This window comes from Xyrauchen texanus, chromosome 44 (genome assembly GCF_025860055.1).
Source record: "Xyrauchen texanus isolate HMW12.3.18 chromosome 44, RBS_HiC_50CHRs, whole genome shotgun sequence".
Classification (NCBI taxonomy): Eukaryota; Metazoa; Chordata; class Actinopteri; order Cypriniformes; family Catostomidae; genus Xyrauchen; species Xyrauchen texanus.
The window spans coordinates 28,037,671-28,058,918 of record NC_068319.1 but is presented as its reverse complement, the minus strand read 5'-3'; the positions used below and the strand labels follow the sequence as shown (position 1 = coordinate 28,058,918).

The 21,248-nt window shown below is 43.4% G+C and overlaps 1 protein-coding gene across 6 annotated transcripts in view; it reads right to left on the bottom strand.

Moving 5' to 3' along the window:
• LOC127636708 (protein transport protein Sec31A-like) overlaps positions 1 to 21,248 on the bottom strand; it is a 40,395-nt gene that overhangs the window by 7,164 nt on the left and 11,983 nt on the right. For 2 of the 6 annotated variants that reach the window (XM_052117386.1, XM_052117387.1), the window contains exons 12-23: positions 21,135 to 21,209; positions 20,987 to 21,034; positions 17,193 to 18,704; positions 14,997 to 15,195; positions 14,607 to 14,785; positions 13,656 to 13,782; positions 13,152 to 13,297; positions 5,154 to 5,327; positions 4,719 to 4,913; positions 3,951 to 4,046; positions 1,270 to 1,363; positions 610 to 918 (exon numbers count right to left, since the gene is read on the bottom strand). In XM_052117386.1, the coding sequence (XP_051973346.1) occupies positions 610 to 918; positions 1,270 to 1,363; positions 3,951 to 4,046; positions 4,719 to 4,913; positions 5,154 to 5,327; positions 13,152 to 13,297; positions 13,656 to 13,782; positions 14,607 to 14,785; positions 14,997 to 15,195; positions 17,193 to 18,704; positions 20,987 to 21,034; positions 21,135 to 21,209 (3,154 nt within the window). The remainder of the gene's footprint in view (positions 1 to 609; positions 919 to 1,269; positions 1,364 to 3,950; positions 4,047 to 4,718; positions 4,914 to 5,153; positions 5,328 to 13,151; positions 13,298 to 13,655; positions 13,783 to 14,606; positions 14,786 to 14,996; positions 15,196 to 17,192; positions 18,705 to 20,986; positions 21,035 to 21,134; positions 21,210 to 21,248) is intronic. The other 4 variants (XM_052117388.1, XM_052117390.1, XM_052117391.1 and 1 more) reach the window with 3 other exon arrangements.

Here is a 21,248-nt window from a genome sequence, read left to right as displayed (position 1 = left end):
CATTCTTTTTTTTTTTTTAAACAAAAACAATAAATTAGGATTGTCTCTTTTTAGTTGACCAGGTTAAGCGGTGTTCACAATAAATTAAATTAAAATATTTGTGTTTTTATGTAAAATTGACCAATACTAAATATTGCTGTTTATGTACTGTAATAAATTATTGTTAAATTGATACATAAATGTTATTAATATTGATGCAGACAAACTAGGTTTTTGCTATATTTTACTTCTTGCTTTTAATAATTTGAATCAACGGCTTTTTCGTTGCAATTATAGTTTCCCTGAAGTGAAACAAAAACAGGGTAGAAAAAAAAGGGTTTTTGGTTAAAATGATAGTTTCTCTGTTAGAAACAAAAAACAAAACAAACAAACAAAAAAAAACCCTTTCATGCCATTTCAGAGCAAATATATAAATACTGAGAATATTATTCTGAATATCATCTAAAAGGCTGAAAAATATCTACATCAAGCTTTACTGCCCGGCCCACATATTTATCAGCCTGTATGTTTACAGACGAAGGTTTTTATTCGAAAGCTTTGTTTTTGCTCTGGATTAATCGATGGATCAGTCATGGCTTTATGTTTATGAGCTCGTACTGTGGTGCAGACCTGTTCTCTGTGAGGCTGGGATCAGGGCAGGATCAATCTCAGTACCTGAAGCTCTGCGCACTGCAGGAGGAAGATAGGCTGTGGGCGAGCCCGGCCCACCATGCTGGAAAGACACTCCAGAGGGAGGAGGAGGAGAGAAAGGCTGACCTCCCTGAGGAGGAGGCTGAGAGACAGCAGGGTGCATGAACTGTGGAGGATAGACGGAAGCGGCAGAGGAGGAAGGTGGAGGAGGAAGACAAGAAGCCGCAGAGGAAGAGTACTGGACAGGTTGATAGAGAGCTGGTGTGAACTGCTGAACAGGAGGGTAGTCTAGAATTTGTGTGGACACAGAACAGGCAGTTAGTCATGTATAAAGTAATTTCACATTACGGGAGCAAGTTATGAGAGTGTAAAAATGAATCCAACTAAAACAGCTCCAGTGAAAGGATCATATATTTACGTCATACTTGAGATCTTGCAGAGGGTTCATGCAAAGATTTTAAAGCAGCCATCATTTGTACCAAGAATTCATGCTTTGCTTAAGTTTTCATTTTGCTATGATCTTTAATGGTAAAATGTGTATGTCAAAGAAAGTTTAAGGTCTTATAGTTACAGAACACAAAAACGAGAAAAACTACTGTCAAGAAATGTATATAGACACTATAGGGTCTCTATACTTACTCTGGTACTGCTGGGAGTACATGAATGGAGTAGAGGAAGGTACACTCGCATTCACTGTAGACTGAAGACCAAAGGCTGGAGGTGTTGGTTCGGCCTGAGAACAGCAGACATGAGAGATATTCATTCATTCACGGTCAACAACGTCTGTCCAGTGCATGTTTACATTGGAAAGCAACTGAAAAACAGCGCAAATGGACACAACCACACGTTCATTGTAAATGGCCCCATTAGGCACATCTGGACGCCAGCCCTGATGTCTACGAGCCTAATGTAGATTATTCCGTAGGTTCCATGACATTTATGGATACAACCTCCAAGATTGTTAACAGATATGGTGGATTTTTCAATTACCAAATCATGAAACAAACAGCAATTGAGGAGGTCTGGAGCTGCAGCTCTACTGCACTGTATGACTCAGGACAGAAGACAAACATGCAGGACACAATCAGGAATGTAAAGGTTGAGTGGGGTGTGCTTCATGCTGTAATCCTCAGCCGACTGGACTTCATTAGGGGAATGGAAGAGATTTAATTAATGGTGACACTAGGAATTAATAACATAGTACTGTATATTACCACTACGGTAAAATCATGCCACAGTAGCAAGAGACAAGTGAGATTATCTGCAGGTTAAAAAAGCAGTAATGCATTTACAATGAGCTTTCCACTATTGGGCCAAAAGAGGGCATCCTAGTTCTGCCAGGGCCAGCTGTGTTCCCACTGTCACTTCCGGGGCTTCATTCTGCCTCCTCTGGGCCAAAGGCCTTTGACCTGCCGATTACCCTTAGGCTAAACAAGGCCAACTGTGGATTGAGGTAAGGTCAATGTCAAAAGGCGGAGTATCACACCAAGAACGCTGGTGTGGGAGAAAACAGATTTGAAAATAAAAAAAAAAAAAAATGCGGGCACAGTACAAATTGGTTAAAATGAACAAAGGACAAAGCGGTGCCCAAAGGAAGAACTTTCCATGGTTCGAGATCACGGACAGAGTGCTAGGACATCGTCCCGCTGTTATGGCACTTTTCCATTGCACGTTACGGTTCGACTCTGCTCGCTTTACTTTTCTGAGCTTGCTTTTCCACTGCAGTTTAGTGCCGCCTCAACGTGGGTGGGATTATAGGCTGATTGGCATAGTTGCACAGTCTCTACTGCCGTGACATCATCTTAAATGCGACACAAAACAATAAACAATAACACGACCGCTAGCTGTTAGCTACTAGCTCATTGTGCCGCATAAAGCAGTTGCTGCATGGTGATTTTACACAAGCGTAACAGTTAAATTGGCCTGGTTGTTTTAGAAGCAAGCTTTTCAGTAGCTGGTCAACTAAATAAAGTGAAGCTTTCAAGCAGAATATAGGACTTAAATGTAACAAATTGTACCATCCTCCACAGTGGCCGAGTCCAGGCCACTCTCCCTCCTCCCATTGCTCGCCGATCTATTGCCATAGATAGCGTCCATTTGAGCGAATCACTTTCACTTTCTTCTGTTTGAACCACTCCAGCTGTTGTGGTCTTGATTGTTCTGTAGTCACTTTTTTGTTTTTTTCTCTCCATTTTTCCCTCCACTGGTAGGTCCGGTGGTAGCAACAGGGGAGACACTTCCTGAAATACTTTTTCGTTCGTCGCTAACGAGAGGAACGTCTGCACCTCGTTTATTGACCACGCCGTGGTTTTGCACACAGTAATTTCTTTTTACAATTTGAAAGTCACTTGAACAAATGATACTGCTATCGCTGTTGCTAACTTTAAAATTAGCGGGTTGATGTCCCATGTCGCTAATCCAGTGACGCTGGTAGTGACGATTCTCTCTGACCAATCAGTGATCTGCAGGGTTTTGACGTCACATTTAGTATCGGCTCGGCTCGCTTGGAACCTTGACCGAGGTGGTACTAAAAAAGTATCAGCTACTATGTACTATCCACAGAGGAAATCCCCCCCAAAGATATGCAGAGTCGAGCTCTACCATGCAGTGGAAAAGCCACATTAGTGGAGAGACCAATCAGGACACCACGACAGTTACAGTTGAGGCTAGGCTGTGGGACTGCAGATCGGCTTTGGTCTCGCAGCTCGAGGTCCAAGGATATTGGCCATGGCTGGCCAGTTGATAGCCCTGGCTCGCACTGGCTCAATAATGGAAAAGTGGCTAGTGATGCAATGGTGTTGATGGGTGCCAATTATGTGAAGTAGAAAAGTGTGAATTCTGTAAATAATATCATTAAAACCGATGATTACTCCAAGAGTAATCATGTTTCATCCACCTAGAAAAGTAATCCAATTACTAAATTGACCATTTCAACAACAAGTCCAATAACACAAATTTTTGTATGGAAAAATGTATATAATCTGCACAATTGTACATTAAAAACCTCCGGTACACTTGTCCCATAGATGTCTAATGTAAGTGCATTTCCATATAGTGGGGTTTTGATTGTTTTTACAAACTGAGGGACTTCTGTGGTAAGCTTAACTTATATTGAACCCAGAAAATGTTATGCTGCAGTGCATAAAATTTCCTCAAATGATATTCTCTGGAGAGGTGCCATGTTTTTAAAGATGAACACAACAGATGTGTGAAAAGAAAATGTAATGTAAGAATATGAGAGGCTTCAATATTCAGCAGCGGTACAGTGTTGCATGTGACTGTAAGTTTGAGTAGCACAGGTCTGACTGTTTGTACTGTACCTGTGGGTCAGCAGTGGGCACAAATGGGTGAGGAACACTGGGCAGAGCTGTTGGGGTTTGGTTACTCCAGGACGTGACAGTAGTGGCAGATCTACCCTGAACACAACAAACACACACACACACACACACACACACACACACACACACACACACACACACACACACAGGTATTGGCCCATAAAGAATTAAGGCAATCTTATTGGTAGCTGGTGCTTGGCGCTCTGCCCAGTCGTGCGTGCGTGCGTCATTGCTGGCATAAATAAACTGGAGCATAGCACAATTTAGTCAAGATTTTTCAACTGAAGGGAGGAACAATTAACAACGAGGCTTAAGTAGTGCGGCAAGCTATGCAGCATCTCTTTTCAGGCGGTTTCGGTCCGCTTGTTTGGTGTGCACCAAGGTTCGTGTGACAGCGTTCACACTTGTTCAAATGAACCGCACTAACAGAGCAATTGCACCAGAATTCGTTTTAATCGAACCAAACCTGCCAAATGTGAACACACCCTAAGAGACATTTCCTTTCGGTCACTTCAACGTTGTGTGAGCTGCTGACGCTCTGGGAATCGTATACCGTAAAGCAAAAGTGAATTATTTTTTTTACTTGTTCTATTGCAGAACATGCCCACATTGTATCGGCAAAAGTTGCTGGAAATTGGCAACTCATTAAAAATTAATGACTATTAGCCGCATTTTTTGCTGCAGATCTCTGTATGTGTGAACGCCCCATAAGACTGTGTTTAATCAGCCGTTTGTGCATGTGTGTTTTACCTGTTGGTAATACTGAGGGGGTACAGCAGGAGTAGTGGACTGTGTGGGGACCTGTGGAGGTTGAGGTTGGACCGGTGTGTATGTTTGCACTGATGCTGCAGCTGGAATCGCTGGTTGTGTGTTCTGTATTACAGCTGTAGACAGCTCCTGACCCAAAGCTCTGCGCAGACGATCTCGCAACTGCTGCACAGCAACCTACAACAAATGTTAAAATGGAGAGAAATTAGACTGAACCAAATAGGACACCACAGAAACCAGTTTATCGAATTCAGACCTTGTCACAAATCTGAGTTTTATTGGAAATAAACACATGTACAGTATTATTTGCATTGACTGGAAATAATAGTTCACTATCTGGAAAACGACTTCCTCTTGTATGACTCTCAATGGAACATATGGAAAGAATATCCATAGACATAGAACATAAACTCTTACCTGTTCAGTGTTGCTGGGCAGGTAAGATATGGCAGTCTGTAAGTTGCCCTGTGATGCCAGAAGACTGGCATATTGATTCATCTTCTCTGCCAGCAGTGTGCCCACATCAGGAGAAACACCACACTGAGCCTTCTGGACAGCTCTCTGCAGGACCACTACCTTCTCCACCAGCTCCTACACACACACACACACACACACACACACACAAATGACAACAATACAATGAAATCAATTAAAAAAATAGGTGTGAGGTTGTGTCATGTACTAATGTCAATGCTGAACTGTCGAAAAACACTGAACTACTCATTGTTCTGACCTACAGCACAGAATGCAGGAACATCCATCATCCCTACTAGAGGTAGACCAATATATAGGTTTTACAGATTAATCTGTGCCGATAGCTCTATAAAGTACCTATCGGTTATCAGCAAAAATCTATGCCGAATGTTGCATAAATGTTATTTTATTTTTTTCTATTCCTCATCAATAAACCTCATCTGGTGAAATATATAGGCAATAAAAACCTTAATTTGGTAAATACTTGCATATCGAGCTTTGTAACAGAGCCAAGTCTCTGTCATTTGAAAATGAGAGTCTCTTGTGTGTTTCAGGCACATTTATATAGTTAAAAGTCCTGCATTATTAGCCAATTCTGAATTTTTCTGGTTATTATTTGGATTCTGGTTGCACAATCAACTGCTTTTGGGATTGTGTTTATTTTGGATACTTGTTGCCACTATGTCTATCCCTATTTTAAAAACCTATCGGCGATTAATCGGTTCCCTCTCGAGAGGTCTCTCCTATTGCGTAAGTAGCTTACGCTATGGGAAAACTCCGTTTCACGAGAAATATTGAAGTCTGTATGTAAAACGCATTGCAGCTGCACAGCAGACAGCAATGAGCGAGGCAGCTCGGTCATTGGCTGTGCTGCAGCAACTTGCTCGAACCAATGACGGGGAGACTCTGAACGCGCGACCAATGCTTCACGCCCGTGCGCTCAGAGCCCGCCAAGATTAGCGTGGCTAAGGCTATATATTAGGCGCCCCGTCATGAGAGTTCTTTAGATTTAATCTCCTTCAGCAAAGACCTTCTCTTCGCTGGATCCTCTGGATTATTGGAGTCTTTTCGCCCGCCGTCGACAAGCCTACAGCAGGACTGCTACGAGGATGCCGGCGCCTTCAGCCGCCTTCAAAGCCTTCTGCTACGCCATCCGGCGCGCATCACCTTATATCCTTTACTAAGCAATAACTTTTCAAGTGTTCGCCTCTGCGACGCTTTTTTGTCCTTAGTAAAGAGCAAATTCGAGGTGTTGTTTAAAATGCCTTCGACCTGCGCCTCGTGCAGAGGCCCTCTTCCTGACGGGGAACGTCACATTATCTGCGCTCGCTGCCTGGGACCTGACCACGCAGAAGCTGCTCTCACTCGAGGCGGATGCCCCGAATGTGACTCCCTGGGCCTCACCGAGCTGCGCGCTCGCTTTGCCGCCGTCGCCGTGAACGAGCCTGCTACCACCGTGCTGCCATCCCCTCTGTTCGAGCCGCGCAAGAAAAAGCGCCGCTCACGGAGTCCGCTTCACCACCACCCGAGGACTCCCTGCTGCCAGTTCTATTCACGCAGGCCGACCAGCACCCCTCCGGAGCGCTGGGTCTCGTCTCGTTCGGCGCGTCAGGGGACGACGGTGAAAAGGATGACAGCCTTTCCATTGACGCTGCATCCGACGACTGGCCGGGCTCGGACTTCGACCCCGCACCGTCGACACTAGCGGACACGAGCAGGGGCACCAGCATGGACTCAGAAATCGTCTGCATACTGTCCAAAGCCGTGGAAGACCTCGGGCTCGACTGGTCTTCTCCGGAAGAACCCGCCTGCACCTGGCTGGATGAGTGGTTCCTGCAAGGGCGCCGGCAGGCCCCTCGACAGAGACCCTCCCCTTTCTTCCCCGAAGTTCACGACGAACTCAAAGTCGTAGAAAGCCCCGCACTCTGCTCGCCTGAAGCCTTCTTTCTCTTCCTCGCTCTCCTCGGTGGACGGCGCGAGAGAAAGAGGCTACGAGGGAACCCCGCCCCTCGAGGAGGCTATGGCCAACCATCTGTGCCCACCCTCCACCGCTGGATGGAAAGCCAAAGCTTCTCATCCCTCGAAGCCCTGCAGATCTACCTCAGCTCTCGTCGGTCGCGCATATGTCGCCGCCGGCCAAGCTGCGTCAGCGCTTCATTCCATGGCTGTTCTGCAGGTCTATCAGGCCAAACTTCTCCGCACCATGGACGAATCTGGACCTGAACCTGAGGCTTTCAAGGACCTGCGCAGATGCGGCGCGCGAGCCAAGAAACTCCCCGCTAAGAACGGGAAGCTTTATGAAAGTGGCACAATCACAATGTATGCACCCCCACCCGTAAACACTGTCTATACAGTTTCAAACATTTCTCCAGCTCATGCTGCGAGCATTACGGAGATAGCGTGCGTGCCTGTAATCTCACACGCACCCCTGCACTCGGCACTCAACAAAGCTGCTCAGCGCACTCCCGCGCCTCTGAGAGCTGTAAGCTCAGTGTTAGCACAAGGCAATTCGCCGGCAGGGTCCATACGTCACTGCGACACGCCCCCAGCCAGCATTCAGCCCATATCTGTGCGAGCAAAAGCCGGGGAAAAAAATCCCCGACATGCCGAAATGGGTTTTGAACATAAGACACGGTTACTCGCTTCAATTCGCTCGCAGACCACCCCGCTTTTCAGCTGTGGTCGAGACGAAAGTGAGGAAAGATGTTTCACATGTTCTACGCACCGAGGTGCTCAAACTGATAGAGAAGAGCGCTATAGAAACTGTTCCTCCCTCTATGAGCGAGGCGGGTTTTTACAGCCGCTACATTCTCATCCCGAAAAAGGACGGTGGCCTCCGCCCCATCCTAGATCTCAGACATCTGAACAAAGCTTTAATGATTCGCTCGTTCAGAATGTTAACGACCAAACATATCCTCGCGCAAGTTCGCCCCGGGGATTGGTTTCAATCAGTGGATTTGAAAGATGCTTACTTTCACATTCCGATAGCGCCTCATCACAGGCCATTTCTGAGATTCAGCTTCGAGGGACAGTCATACCAGTACACAGTACTACCATTCGGCCTATCATTGGCCCCCCGTACATTCACGAAATGTATGGACGCAGCACTTTCCCCCCTGAGACAGCGGGGAGTGCGAATACTGAATTACCCCGACGATTGGCTAATCCTAGCACAATCAGAGAGTCAGTTAATGATGCACAGATCTTGGATTATCAGTCATCTAGAATGTCTGTGTCTGAGAATCAATTCTGCAAAGAGCGTGCTATCCCCCAACCAGAATATCTCTTTTCTGGGAATAGTGCCAGTCTCAGTGCAGATGACGGCGCGCCTCTCATCAGAGCGCGCGCTCGCTATTCGGCGCCTTGCAACATCATTCAGAGCGGGCGCGCACGCCCCCGTCAAACGATTTCAAATGATGCTCGGTCTCATGGCCTCGGCATCAGCTGTACTCCAGCTAGGATTGTTGCACATGCGTCCTCTCCAACGCTGGCTCAAGAGCCGTGTCCCCACTCACGCGTGGCGCTCGGGACACTTTTTAATCAGAGCGAATCACGGCTGTATAAAAGCCCTGACGCCCTGGAAGGCCGTCGACTGGTATCAAACCGGCGTGAGTCTGGGCGTGAACACGCGGAGAAAAATGATCACGACAGATGCCTCCAAAATAGGATGGGGGGGCCCTTTACGAGGGCAGGCCTGTCTCCGGTTTTTGGTCAAACCCGGAAAAGCGCCTACATATAAACTGTCTGGAAATGAAAGCGGTCGCCTCGGCTCTCAGAGCCCTGCTTCCGTACCTGAAAAACGAACACGTCCTGTCCGAACGGACAACATGACGGTAGTGTCGTATATAAATCGCCAGGGTGGACTCAGGTCGAGCTCCCTGCACTCTATGGCCAGGGAGCTCATCTTATGGTCACAGCACAACCTGCGCTCGCTGAGAGCAGCGCATGTGCCAGGCATCCTGAACCAGGGAGCGGACATGCTGTCCAGAGACAAGGTTCTCCCAGGAGAATGGTCTCTCCACCCCCCTGACGGTCCAGTGGTTATGGCAAACCTTGGGCGAAGCAGAGGTCGACCTCTTCGCCTCCAGGGAAAATGCGCACTGCCCTCTTTTCTTCTCAAAGAGCACGGACGCGCTCGCCCAAGTCTGGCCGAGCCGCCCCTTGTATGCTTTTCCCCCGATCGCGATGCTACCTCAGGTCATCAGTCGGTTCAGGGAGGTGAAATGTGCAGTGCTCCTGGTAGCCCCACTCTGGAAGAACCAGACGTGTTTACCAGAACTGATGCAGATGATGCAATCTGCCCCATGGCCGATTCCGTTGAGGCTGGACCTCCTCAGGCAGGCCAACGGGATTATTCTTCATCCCCGTCCCGATCTGTGGGCCCTTCATGCATGGCCTCTCAACGGGTTCCAGAGAACCTCCCCAGCGGAGTATTGAGAACCATCACTGAGGCGCGAGCGCCCTCTACGAAGCGCTTATATGCCCAAAAGTGGAAAGTGTTCAGTGACTGGTGTGATACCAAGAGCTTGAATCCCAAATCGTGCGAGATACCAAGTGTACTCGCCTTTTTGCAGGAGCTGCTGGAGGCGGGCCGCACACCCTCCACGCTCAAAGTCTATGTGGCTGCCATAGCGGCATCACACAATCCTGATAAAGGACGCTCATTAGGGAAAAACGACCTAATCATTCGTTTCCTAAGAGGCGCTAGGAGGATGAACCCTCCTCGCCCCCCCTCGGTACCGATCTGGGACCTGGCCATGGTCCTGGACGCACTCAAGAGTGCCCCGTTCGAACCTCTCCGAACCGTGCACCTTAAACAGCTCTCGCTCAAAACTGCGCTCTTGCTGGCACTCGCCTCAGTCAAGAGAGTGGGCGACCTGCACGCGCTGTCATCAAGCGCTGCTTGCCTGGAATTTGGACCTAACGACTGCAGAGTTGTCCTTAGGCCAAAGCACGGGTATATTCCTAAAGTGCTCTCCACACCCTTCAGAGTACAGGTTATATCTCTGGCAGCGCTATCGTCTTCAGCAGACGAAAGCGACGCTAATTTACTCTGCCTGGTCAGAGCGCTCAGAGTATACTTGGAACGTTCTGCCCCGTTCAGACAGACGGAACAATTATTCGTATGCTTTGGCGGCCGCACTAAAGGTCACGCAGTTTCAAAACAAAGAATATCGCGTTGGATAAAAGATGCTATAGCGCTGGCTTATGAAGCCAAGGACCTTCAATGCCCCTTAGGCGTCAGAGCTCACTCTACGAGGAGCATGGCCTCCTTGTGGGCGTGGTCGAGTGGGATACCCATTGAGGATATTTGTGCGGCGGCAGGCTGGGCCTGGCCTTCGACATTTATCAGGTTTTATAACCTACAGGTCCCCTCATTGCATTCCAACATTCTATCAGCCTGACTGTAGTATGGACTGGAGTACATATATGCTGAGCATTATCTCCTCCCTTATAAGGTCCGTCTCTGACTGACTTAGGGAGTTTTTTATGCATATCAGTAAAAAGAAAAATCAGTACATAAGATATGTGCGTGTGTTTTTACAATGAGCGCCCCACCATGGGCCACCTTGGGGCAAAGGCGCTCTGTATTATCCCATTATATAGCTCGCCGTTGGCCGGCTCGTTGAATAATCACTTTGCTTTAAGGCTCAGGCATCTGCCTTTGGCTTTATAGAGCGAAGTCAGCACGCACGGCGTTTTGCATGGTGTTCCCATAGCGTAAGCTACTTACGCAATAGGAGAGACCTCTCGAGAGGGAACGAGTATTGCGTAAGCTGCCGTGCTTGTGCTTGGTCAGTCGCTTCAGTCGATTGAACCTAAAGAACTCTCATGACGCTCATTGGTTGCGCGTTCAGAGTCGCCCCGTCATTGGTTCGAGCAAGTTGCCGCAGCACAGCCAATGACTGAGCTGCCTCGCTCATTGCTGTCTGCTGTGCAGCTGCAATGCGTTTTACATAAAGACTTCAATATTTCTCGAGAAACGGAGTTTTCCCATAGCGTAAGCTACTTACGCAATACTCGTTCCCTCCTCTCAGGGAACCGAGGTTACGTTAGTAACCGAGTCGTTATCTACCTTTGGCAAAACCTTAGTTATCAGTATCTGCAAAATCTACTATCGGTCAACCTCTAACACCTACAGTCAGGATCATACATTATTGCTGTCCTAAATGTATTAAAACGAACAGATGAGATGGTTTGTGGAATTTTTAGTTGATTTTACAGTATAGATGCACTGATACTATTTTTTCTCTCCCGAGCCTATACCTGAACTCGCAGTATCGTCCGATGCCGAAAGTCTTCAGTAGAACAGTTCTATTTACATGGATTTAGACCTCTTTTTTTGTTCACTTTAGTTGTAAAAGGGTTAGTGGTCGACCGATTTTTTTTGGATAATACCGATATCCAGAGATAACAAACATACAATTGCTAAGAATAATAATAATAATTACTCTTATTTAGCACTATATTTAGTCAATTTTACTCAAAAATTGAACTTAAAAAAAAAAAATTATGTTACAAAAATAATAATATTTGTATTATAAATGGTAGATAGCAGTTTGTCCTGATTTTTTTTAGTCATAAAATTTTAGTAATTTATTTGCACATGAAGAAACAGTAAAGGTAATAACAGTACACACAGTAGTTAAGCAACCATGGATGGCATGTGTCCATTTGCAATCACATTCTCACAAAAGGCTGAAATCAAACTCATTGTACATACACTCACATCGCAAGAGAAGCACTTTTACTTTCAGCTTACACTCATGTGACCGTTTAAATGGGCTGAATCACTTGCTTGGATTGTCATGAACTGGACATCATGATATGTGAATTAGAGGAACTTTTGATCCTGAACCTTAAGTTTTGAGCTACTTTTAGCATTAAAATGCTTCATAAATTGCTCTTAGATGAAAAAGTATGAGTGACATCCCCCTAATTTAAGAGTTGCTCTTAAATTTCCACGTTAGGAGCTACTTTTAGCATTAAGATTTTTGTAAATACGGGCCCTGGTGAATTGCTCCACCGGTTCCGTACTCAATGCATGTTATAAGCAAATCGAACTAACGAGCATCTACATATGAGATGGTTCATGTGGAGCGCTCACATTTTGCGTGCCGCTCTGAGAGCTGAAAACAGCAGCACACTATCAGCCCGCGCATGCTGTGTCTGTTTGACTACAGAGCAGCGCTCATTTCCTGAAGCACAATGCACATGCAGACTATACATTTATTTATAAACCCAGACTTTTGAGATTCACAAAGCTATCGTATGTCTTCAAGAGGCTTTAAATTAAATGCTAGAGTCACATGGACAACTTTAATGGAGCTTGAGCATAATGAACATGACTAACACACACAGTATCACATTTGGATGGGGCTCGTCTGAACTATACTAGATCCAGATCTATACTAGTTAAAAATGTCAGTATCGGAGATGATAATGATCCAGGTATTGGATTGGAGCATCTATTTAACAGGCAAACATTGCAGTCAAAATGAAATCAAAATTGACCTAATTAAGTTTCTTAATACACATTTGGGGGGTAATGACATTACAATTCCCTGATATTTCCAGATTTTCCATGACAGTTGGAACCCTAAATAACTAGCTCAGAAACAACTTTCTTTTCAACCAGCATCATGCAGCCTCTTATTTTTTTTTAACCCCTTCCCTCCAACCACATGACCCCATTTTGGTATACAGTCTAATGGCCACTTATCATCCAATCAATTCCCAATGGATGAAATCAAGTCCCACCCACGTTTATTTTTAAATGAAACACATTGCGGAAGTAACTAGCGAATCTGCATTTCATGTTGACTTGGTTATAAGTAGTCAAATCAGCACTGACTGCAACCCACACTGCAGGGTTTGCGGTGAAACTTTGATGAATGATTGTTTTGGTTTCATCATTGGTTTTGTGTAGTGTCATTTTACCTGCAGTAAAAGTGGGCTGTTAGAGTCCTGAGCTTTAGCCCAATATGCGACCAGCTGCTCTACTGCGCCTGCGCAGATGTAACAGAGACATGCCTGCGCCTGCAGTTCAGTATCTTCAGCAGATTCCAGCCTGGAGCCCAGCAGACCTGCAAAAGCAAGAATCAGACATTCCTGCTTAAAAGGTATGAAATCAAATGTGCAGAACTGTAGAATTCAAATTTCAGTTGAAAATATCTTTGGATATAGTAAAAAATATTTAATTCTATCTAGTTTTAAGATACATTAATAGCTTTACTGGCAAGACATTTATGTTAGTTGGCTAGTTCAAATTCTTACCAAGGTGCACATATCCCACTGGCCCATTGGTTTTGCTTGATGTTACATTTGTTTGCCATATTTAAGTGTGTTTTGTTAGTTTCAATAGGGACATTTACTGTAGTGTAATAAAGATGTAAATGTGACCTCTCTGTCCAGAAGAGACGCTGTAAAAGATGCTAGACTCACCGCAGAGAGAGGAGAACTCCTCTGGTTTGGCATAGGTCATGACTGCAGCTAAAGCTTCCTTCCAATTCTGAAGGTCACACGTCTCCAAAATTTCCAACCAGTCTTTCGTTAACACTGCACAAATGAGCTAAAATACATGGAGATCCTACGTTACTTTTGTAGAAAACATGGTCGGGTCTTAAAAACACAGCGTATATGCTAGTGTTCTCCAAAAGTAAACAAAATAAACAATTAAAATGTACAGCCTTTCTCCACAAAATATTGATGACATCATCTTGCATTCACAGGGCTATCCAAATTGCATCAAATCAAATGCTCTCTAGAATGAGAACGTCCCTCACCATAATTCCACCCATCTCTGACTAGCAACAGCTAGCAGTAAATCATTGCTAATTACGGTGATGAAAAAAGTACAACTTAAAAAAGGGAATTAAACGATCTTTATTATGCCCATTTCATTCAGCTGTTAGTATTAGAGCACATCTGAGAGATTGACAGGAAAATAAACATTACATTCAATTACACCATTACTTTCTATATGTTTTGTAAGAAAATATGCAGAAAAACTAAAATCATTAACTACAAAAAAGAAAATAAAATAGTTCCTTGTAATTAGAAGTCAACAAATAGTGGATTTTGCCAATACCGATAACTAAATTGGTGGAAAAGGCCGATAAAAGATTAACCGTCCAATAGATTTGATTTTTTAAAATCTTTTTTAATAGACAAAATAGTCACCAGATGAAGAGTTTTTTGCCTTTAACCAATAGTTAAAAAAAGCAACTATCGGCACCGATTAATCAGCAAATAAACTTGTAATCTGGTGCAAAATAATAACAATAAAAATGTCAAGTACAAGATTCACTTCTAATCACTCCTTTAACAAAGTGAAGTACTGAATAGTTGTGGTGGCAACATATCAGCAGTAGGTCAGTTTTATTGTGGCCTCACCTTGGATATTTTACTCTGCGTTGTGGTGAAGTATTTCTTCTGAGTCTTCGCCAGAAGCTCTGGACCACCTGCAATAGCCAGAATGATGCCATCCGCCATTCGGTTGTCATGGAGGCAGAGATTGACAGCAGCTTCATAATCCCCAGTGAGCAGTGCTTGAGTGATCAGTCCATCAATATCTGATCCAAAAGAAAACATAATATTCATTATAAATATAAAATGTATTTCGAACTCTTAATATAATGGGCCAAATGCTAAAAAAAAAAAAAATTACTAGAATTTGTACAATAGTTACGTAACATTCAGGTAATTTATGTGTGAATGCCTGCCAAAAATAGCCATAACATTTAAGAAGAACATACAATAGTAATAGCATAAGGAGAAACTTGCCCTGGCTGACTTTAAGGTTAACAACATCCAAGGCTGGGGCAGTAACATGGTCTGAGGAAGGAGATGGAGAATCTTCAGTGATGGACGTCTCCTCAACAACAGGTTCGTCGTCGTCATCATCAACAGGAATCTCATCTAGGTCAGACATCTCTGCTGCTGACAGTTCTGCTTGTTCATCTGCAGGGCTATTCTCCTCAACCTGGATGAGAAAATTGTGTTACTGACAGTAAGCAGCAGCATAACTTCCTTACGTGATATCTGGTTAATTTTGTAATATTCAATATCTGGTGAATTTTGGATCTTTCACAATTTACTGCATGCCTTTCCAAACATCCCATAGAGAATGTTTGGCAAGAACCCACAAGAACCTAAATTAGGAAGGAAACCTAAATCAAGGAATAGTTATGACCCTAGATTATCAATACAGTTTTTAAAACAGCAATCAAGAACGCTAGCCTTACCAAAGAAAACTTTGAGAAAAAAATAAAAAATAAAATAACTGAATATACGATTAGAATTAAAAAATAAACCAAATAAACCCAAGCAATGTCAAGCATTTGAAAACCCATTGAACAAATACTTTGCTATTGTAAAAGATCCATTACTTGAATCATCTAACTTAAATCACAAAAGATGTTAATCAACTGCTGACAACCTGAGGGGTTGTGTGTATTAAATTGAAGTGTGTAATTTCTGCACCACTAGCGGTAAACTTTATTGCAAAAATAAACGTTTTCAAACTGCTTTCCCAAACACCCCCACCAGATTCATTTTATTAAAAATAACGCGTTGAAAAAATGTATGAGAAATGCAAGCTTGTAGTACCACCTGTTTACTCCAGAGGGCAGTGAGTGAAACTTCAGCTGTATGGGCAACGTGCAGTTTATACAGTGAAGAAAACAACCCTTCAGCAGACAAAACACCACAAACATGCGTTACGTTCAAAACACTTGGAGTGCAAATCCAAACTAAGGGATCTCAAGATGTGTTCTAAGTATTAAACCATATTTAACTTGACACAGTGACCTAAAACTTTGTTTATGACGCAACGCACCCGAGATGCTACTCAAGCATGTCTGAAGGGTCCTTAAACAAGCCCTCATAATAAATCTCGAACTGATTGACAAATTCACTTGTGTAATGGATTGCTGTGAAATGTATGCCAATGATTGGCTTTATGTTCAATAATATGGTAGTAAACAATACATGTATTCTAAAGCCACTTTTTGTGGTGGTGGCGTAGTGGTCTAAGCACATAACTGGTAATCTGGTAATCAGAAGGACGCTGGTTCGAGCCCCACAGCCACCACCATTGTGTCCTTGAGCAAGGCACTTAACTCCAGGTTGCTCCGGGGGGATTGTCCCTGTAATAAGTGCACTGTAAGTCGCTTTGGATAAAAGCGTCTGCCAAATGCATAAATGTAAAATTTATTGTCTTATCAATGATTAACTCTTCTGCCACAAGAATGTAATTTTAATTATCTGATTGTTCTGGTATTTTGAACGCAAGCACATAATGCATGTCGGTGTTGTTCTGTCTGCTGGATGGTTGTTTTCTTCACTGTATAAACTGCGTGTTGCCACACAGCTGAAATGTCAACTACTGCCCTCTGGAGTAAACATGTGGTACTACCAGCTTGCATTTCTCAGGAATCTTCCTTATTGTGGCCCGGGTCATTAAGATTAATTGCATACATTTTTGTAACGCGTTATTTAAAAAAAAAAATATTAAATCGCACTGAATTAACGTGTTAAAACAGCCCTAATTTAACATAAAAAATTACACACTTCAGATTTAACAAGAACAAAAGTTACAACAAGGCTCATATTGCTATACTTGTTAGCAAACTACCACCAAGTGCAATAAAATCATGCATGATATACATACGTTCTCAATGTCCAAATATAGCATTAAAAACAATTACAGTACCATTGGAAGAACAATTATACCACAAGACTATGGTCTACTGTATTTTAAGGCTTGGTTAAGGTTAGTCAAATTTACTACTTTGCCAGCATTCCTGTGTGAGACTCAAAGTTTCAGAAGGAGTAGAGCTTAACATTGTTCCTTACATTTTCAGAAAGTTTTAATTTTTTTTTTGTTTTACCAAAAACAATGCATGTTTTGAGGTCATTTTCACACAGGGATGCAGCAGAACACACTAGCAGGTCTATTGCTGGGCCGGGTGTAGGTACCTCCTCCAATGCAGTCTCCATTTTAACCCTGGTTTCTTTTGGGACAGCATCACCAGAAAACTCTTGGATCTGTTGTCTTGGCTGACAATCACCGGCATTCACACGATCAGTCTCAGAAACATGGTGTGGTACCATCAGGTCAGATTCTTGTGCAGGTTGTTGGGGGTAAATTGGGGAAGCTTTCATAGACATGGCCTCTTGAAGTACGATGTCTGGTGAAGGGACAAGAGCAGCCCTTGATACTGGTTGAGGGTCAAATGGTTGCACTGCATTAGGTGCTGGTTGTTGTAGATCAACAAAAGATGTTTGTACTGATACAGGATACTGCAAATCAGCAGGTGAAGTTAGAAATGGAACTGATTCTTCCAATTCAAGTAGAGGAGCTAAAACAGACAGATGAGTTTCAAATTGTGGAGTCAATGCTGTTCCAGATGGTTGATGATCTGCTAGCACAGAAGATTGAAGGAGAACTGGTGGTGCAAATGATGGAAGAGACTCTGTTGTCACCATTGCAGTGGGAGGTAATTGTAAGTTTGAATTTTCCAGATCATACACTGACTGTTGGTGATCAGTTGGAGGCACAGGCTGATGTCCAGAAGGCAGATCAACCTGTAGTGTCATGTTAAAAGAGGAAACAAAGTCAATTGAAGGTGTCTGTTCAAAGGAGGAGGTGAGATCAGCCGGAGGTGTCTGGTCAAAGGAGGTGGTGGGATCAACCAGAGGTGTCTGGTCAAAGGAGGTGGTGGGATCAACCAGAGGTGTCTGGTCAAAGGAGGTGGTGGGATCTACCAGAGGTGTCTGGTCAAAGGAGGTGGTGGGATCTACCAGAGGTGTCTGGTCAAAGGAGGTGGTGGGATCTACCAGAGGTGTCTGGTCAAAGGAGGTGGTGGGATCTACCAGAGGTGTCTGGTCAAAGGAGGTGGTGGGATCTACCAGAGGTGTCTGGTCAAAGGAGGTGGTGGGATCAACCGGAGGTGTCTGGTCAAAGGAGGTGGTGGGATCAACAGGAGGTGTCTGGTCAAAGGAAGTGGTGGGATCTTCCAGAGGTGTCTGGTCAAAGGAGGTGGTGGGATCTACCAGAGGTGTCTGGTCATTGGAGGTTGTGGGTTCAACCTGAGATGTCTGGTCCAAGGAGGAGTCTAGATCAAATGGAGAGGTCTTATCCAAGGAGGAGGTGAGATCAACTAGAGGTGTCAGGTCAAAGGAGGTGGTGAGATCAATTGGTGAGATAAAGTCAACTAAGGGTTCTGACTCAGGTTTCACCTCAAGCTTAGGTTCTGCACTAGGGGCAAGTGTGGGCTTAAACAAAGATTTGTTCAAAGACTGAAGCTCGAAGGTTGGAGGACGTTCAGGTTCAAAACCAAGTTCAGACTGAGTGGCAGCCACCACAGCAATAGGTTTAGGTTGAACTTCAGGTACCATTTCAGGTTTAACAATAGGATTAGTGTCTGACCCAAGGACAGGGGCTGGTGTGAGGTGATGCTTGGTTACCAGAGTAGAGTTTGAGGAATACTTCACACACCACAGTTAGGATGAGATGGAATGCAAGCCGTGAAATATTAATCAAACAAAATGATTACAATGAAGAAATGGTGATGTGAGATAAGCCAACGAAACAATATGTTTTTTTAGCAGATGTAAAAAATCCAGTTTCTCCAATACTAGTCAATTGGTTACAAATAATAGGTCAGAAAATAAATGAACTGAAGATATATTCTTTGTAATTTTCACTGATGGCCAGCTTTGCTGTCATTTTTACACATTTGTAAGTAAATGTATTAAACTACCCAATAAAATAATGACCAAATCCTTTTTTACAATGTTATCATCCACTGACCACGTTAACAAAAGTAATCAGTGTTTGTAATCAAATAAAATAACTCCGCTTCTTCTTTGGCTCTATTACAATGTCAAACATACAGATGTGGCCTTTAAAAACACGTGAAAGAGAAACAGATTTCACATGGTATCATGTACCGTCACGCGGCGCAGAAAATACATTATCAGTAGGGGGAAGTCATGTCTCATTCTATGAACAAACATTGATTTCTAATGGTTTAGTCAGCCCATAATTGTTTGGGGTTTGGAATTAATGAAAACGTAAAATATATGGCTGGCAAAGTTAAAGTGTTAATGCATGTGAAATGATTTAAATATGTTTAATGCCATTAAGGCATTTACTTTCTATTAGACTTCTAAGAACTAGGAGGAACATCAGGGTGTTGAGTACACACATGCAACAGTCAGACGTGCTTCCAGATCAGTAAAGTTAAAAGTCCATCAGAGGACACAGCAGCAAAACATCGGTTACAAATGTAAGAACAGCGTACTAGGGGGGTTTGGGTAGCTCAGTGGTAAAAGATGCTGGTTCGAATTCCAGGGCATGTTGAGTGACTCCAACCAGGTCTCCTAGGCAACCAAATTGGCCCGGTTGCTAGTCACGTGGGGTAACCTTCTCGGTCACTTTAATGTGGTTAGTTCTCTGTGGGGCACATGGCGAGTTGAGCGTGGATGCTGCGGATGGCGTGATGCCTCCACATGCGCCATGTCTCCGTGGAAACGCGCTTAACAAGCCACGTGATAAGATGCACGGGTTGACCGTCTCAGACACGGAGGCAACTGGGATTCGTCCTCCGCCACTGGATTGAGGTGAATCACTACGAGACCACGAGGACTTTAAAGCACATTGGGAATTCCAAATTGGGAGAAAAAGGGGAAAAATCCCCCCCAAAAAACAGCCTAATGTACATCCAAGTGAATTTGTTATATTATTTAAAAGCAGTTGTGCATTTCTGTGTTGTGATGCAGTTTAAGAAATAAAGAATCTGTGTTTTTGTGCAAATGAGATGAGTAAAGAGCATCATTTCTGAAATCTACATCTAGCTGTCTTTATAAAAATTTATATTTCACTTAACTCCAGGTTGCTCCGGGGGATTGTCCCTGTAATAAGGGCACTGTAAGTCACTTTGGATAAAAGCATCGGCCAAATGCATAACTATAAATCTGCTCTGAACATCATGTTTGCACTTAAATTAAAAGTATAATTAGGAGAAACGGGGTGCCTGTTTTTAGAATTTCCTTTTTCCTTCTTTTACTTTTAGAAGCTCAGTTAGTACATGTATTCCACCAAGTAACTCCGAATCCTGCCAAGCTATCCAAATGTTTTTGTTCATTGAATAAGACAATATCACTCTTTGGTTACCAATCATCAAATAGAAGTGCAAATGGTGGCTGTGTTCCCATCTATAGTAAGAGTAGGCTTTCAGAAGTATCAGTTTATTACAATGTTTACTGAGACTATAGAATGAAAACAATAGTGTTGTTATGCTATTTAGGCATATTATAAATGTTCATAGCAATGAAATTAAAACTAATTGATTTTTGATTCCAGTGAATCCTCCAAAGCTTAAGTTGTAGGAAAGAACCCCCTATGAATAAAATGTAATAGTATCAATAAAAATACAACTTCCCCCTATATTTACATTATTATGTTATTTTTAAATGCTAATAATTTATCATGATAAATGATTTCAGGCAATTGCATGTTGTTAGTTTGGTTTAAAATGAAAATTTTCATCTTTCTGTATGTTGTTCATGCTGTTTTATTTTGAGTGTGAATTATTCCATGCATATTTTAAGCGCTGACAGCCAGAGAAGACCGCCAGACCAATCTTGCGCAAGATTGTGTGAAACCGTCTGAAAAAGCGCACGTTTTTAAAAGGACACCTTTGTACCGAAATGAACTCCAGTACAGTTGACAACTTCAGCATTAGCATCACTGCCAGTGCACTTACCACATTGGCCTCATCAGATTTGCAGTCTCCTTCTAATGCTGATGCAATCTGAAAAACACAAACAGAACTGGTTAAAATCTGCAATCTTAGAAAGTACACAAATAATGCTGATTCCCACTACACCTTGTGAGAAAAGTATAAAACACACCTTTATGGCCAATTCCTCCTCCTTGTACCCCAACAGTTCCAAATATTTCCCTCGTGCATCATCTTCAAAGTTGACCTAGAATAGAAATATCTATTGATTCCATGAAACTTGCAA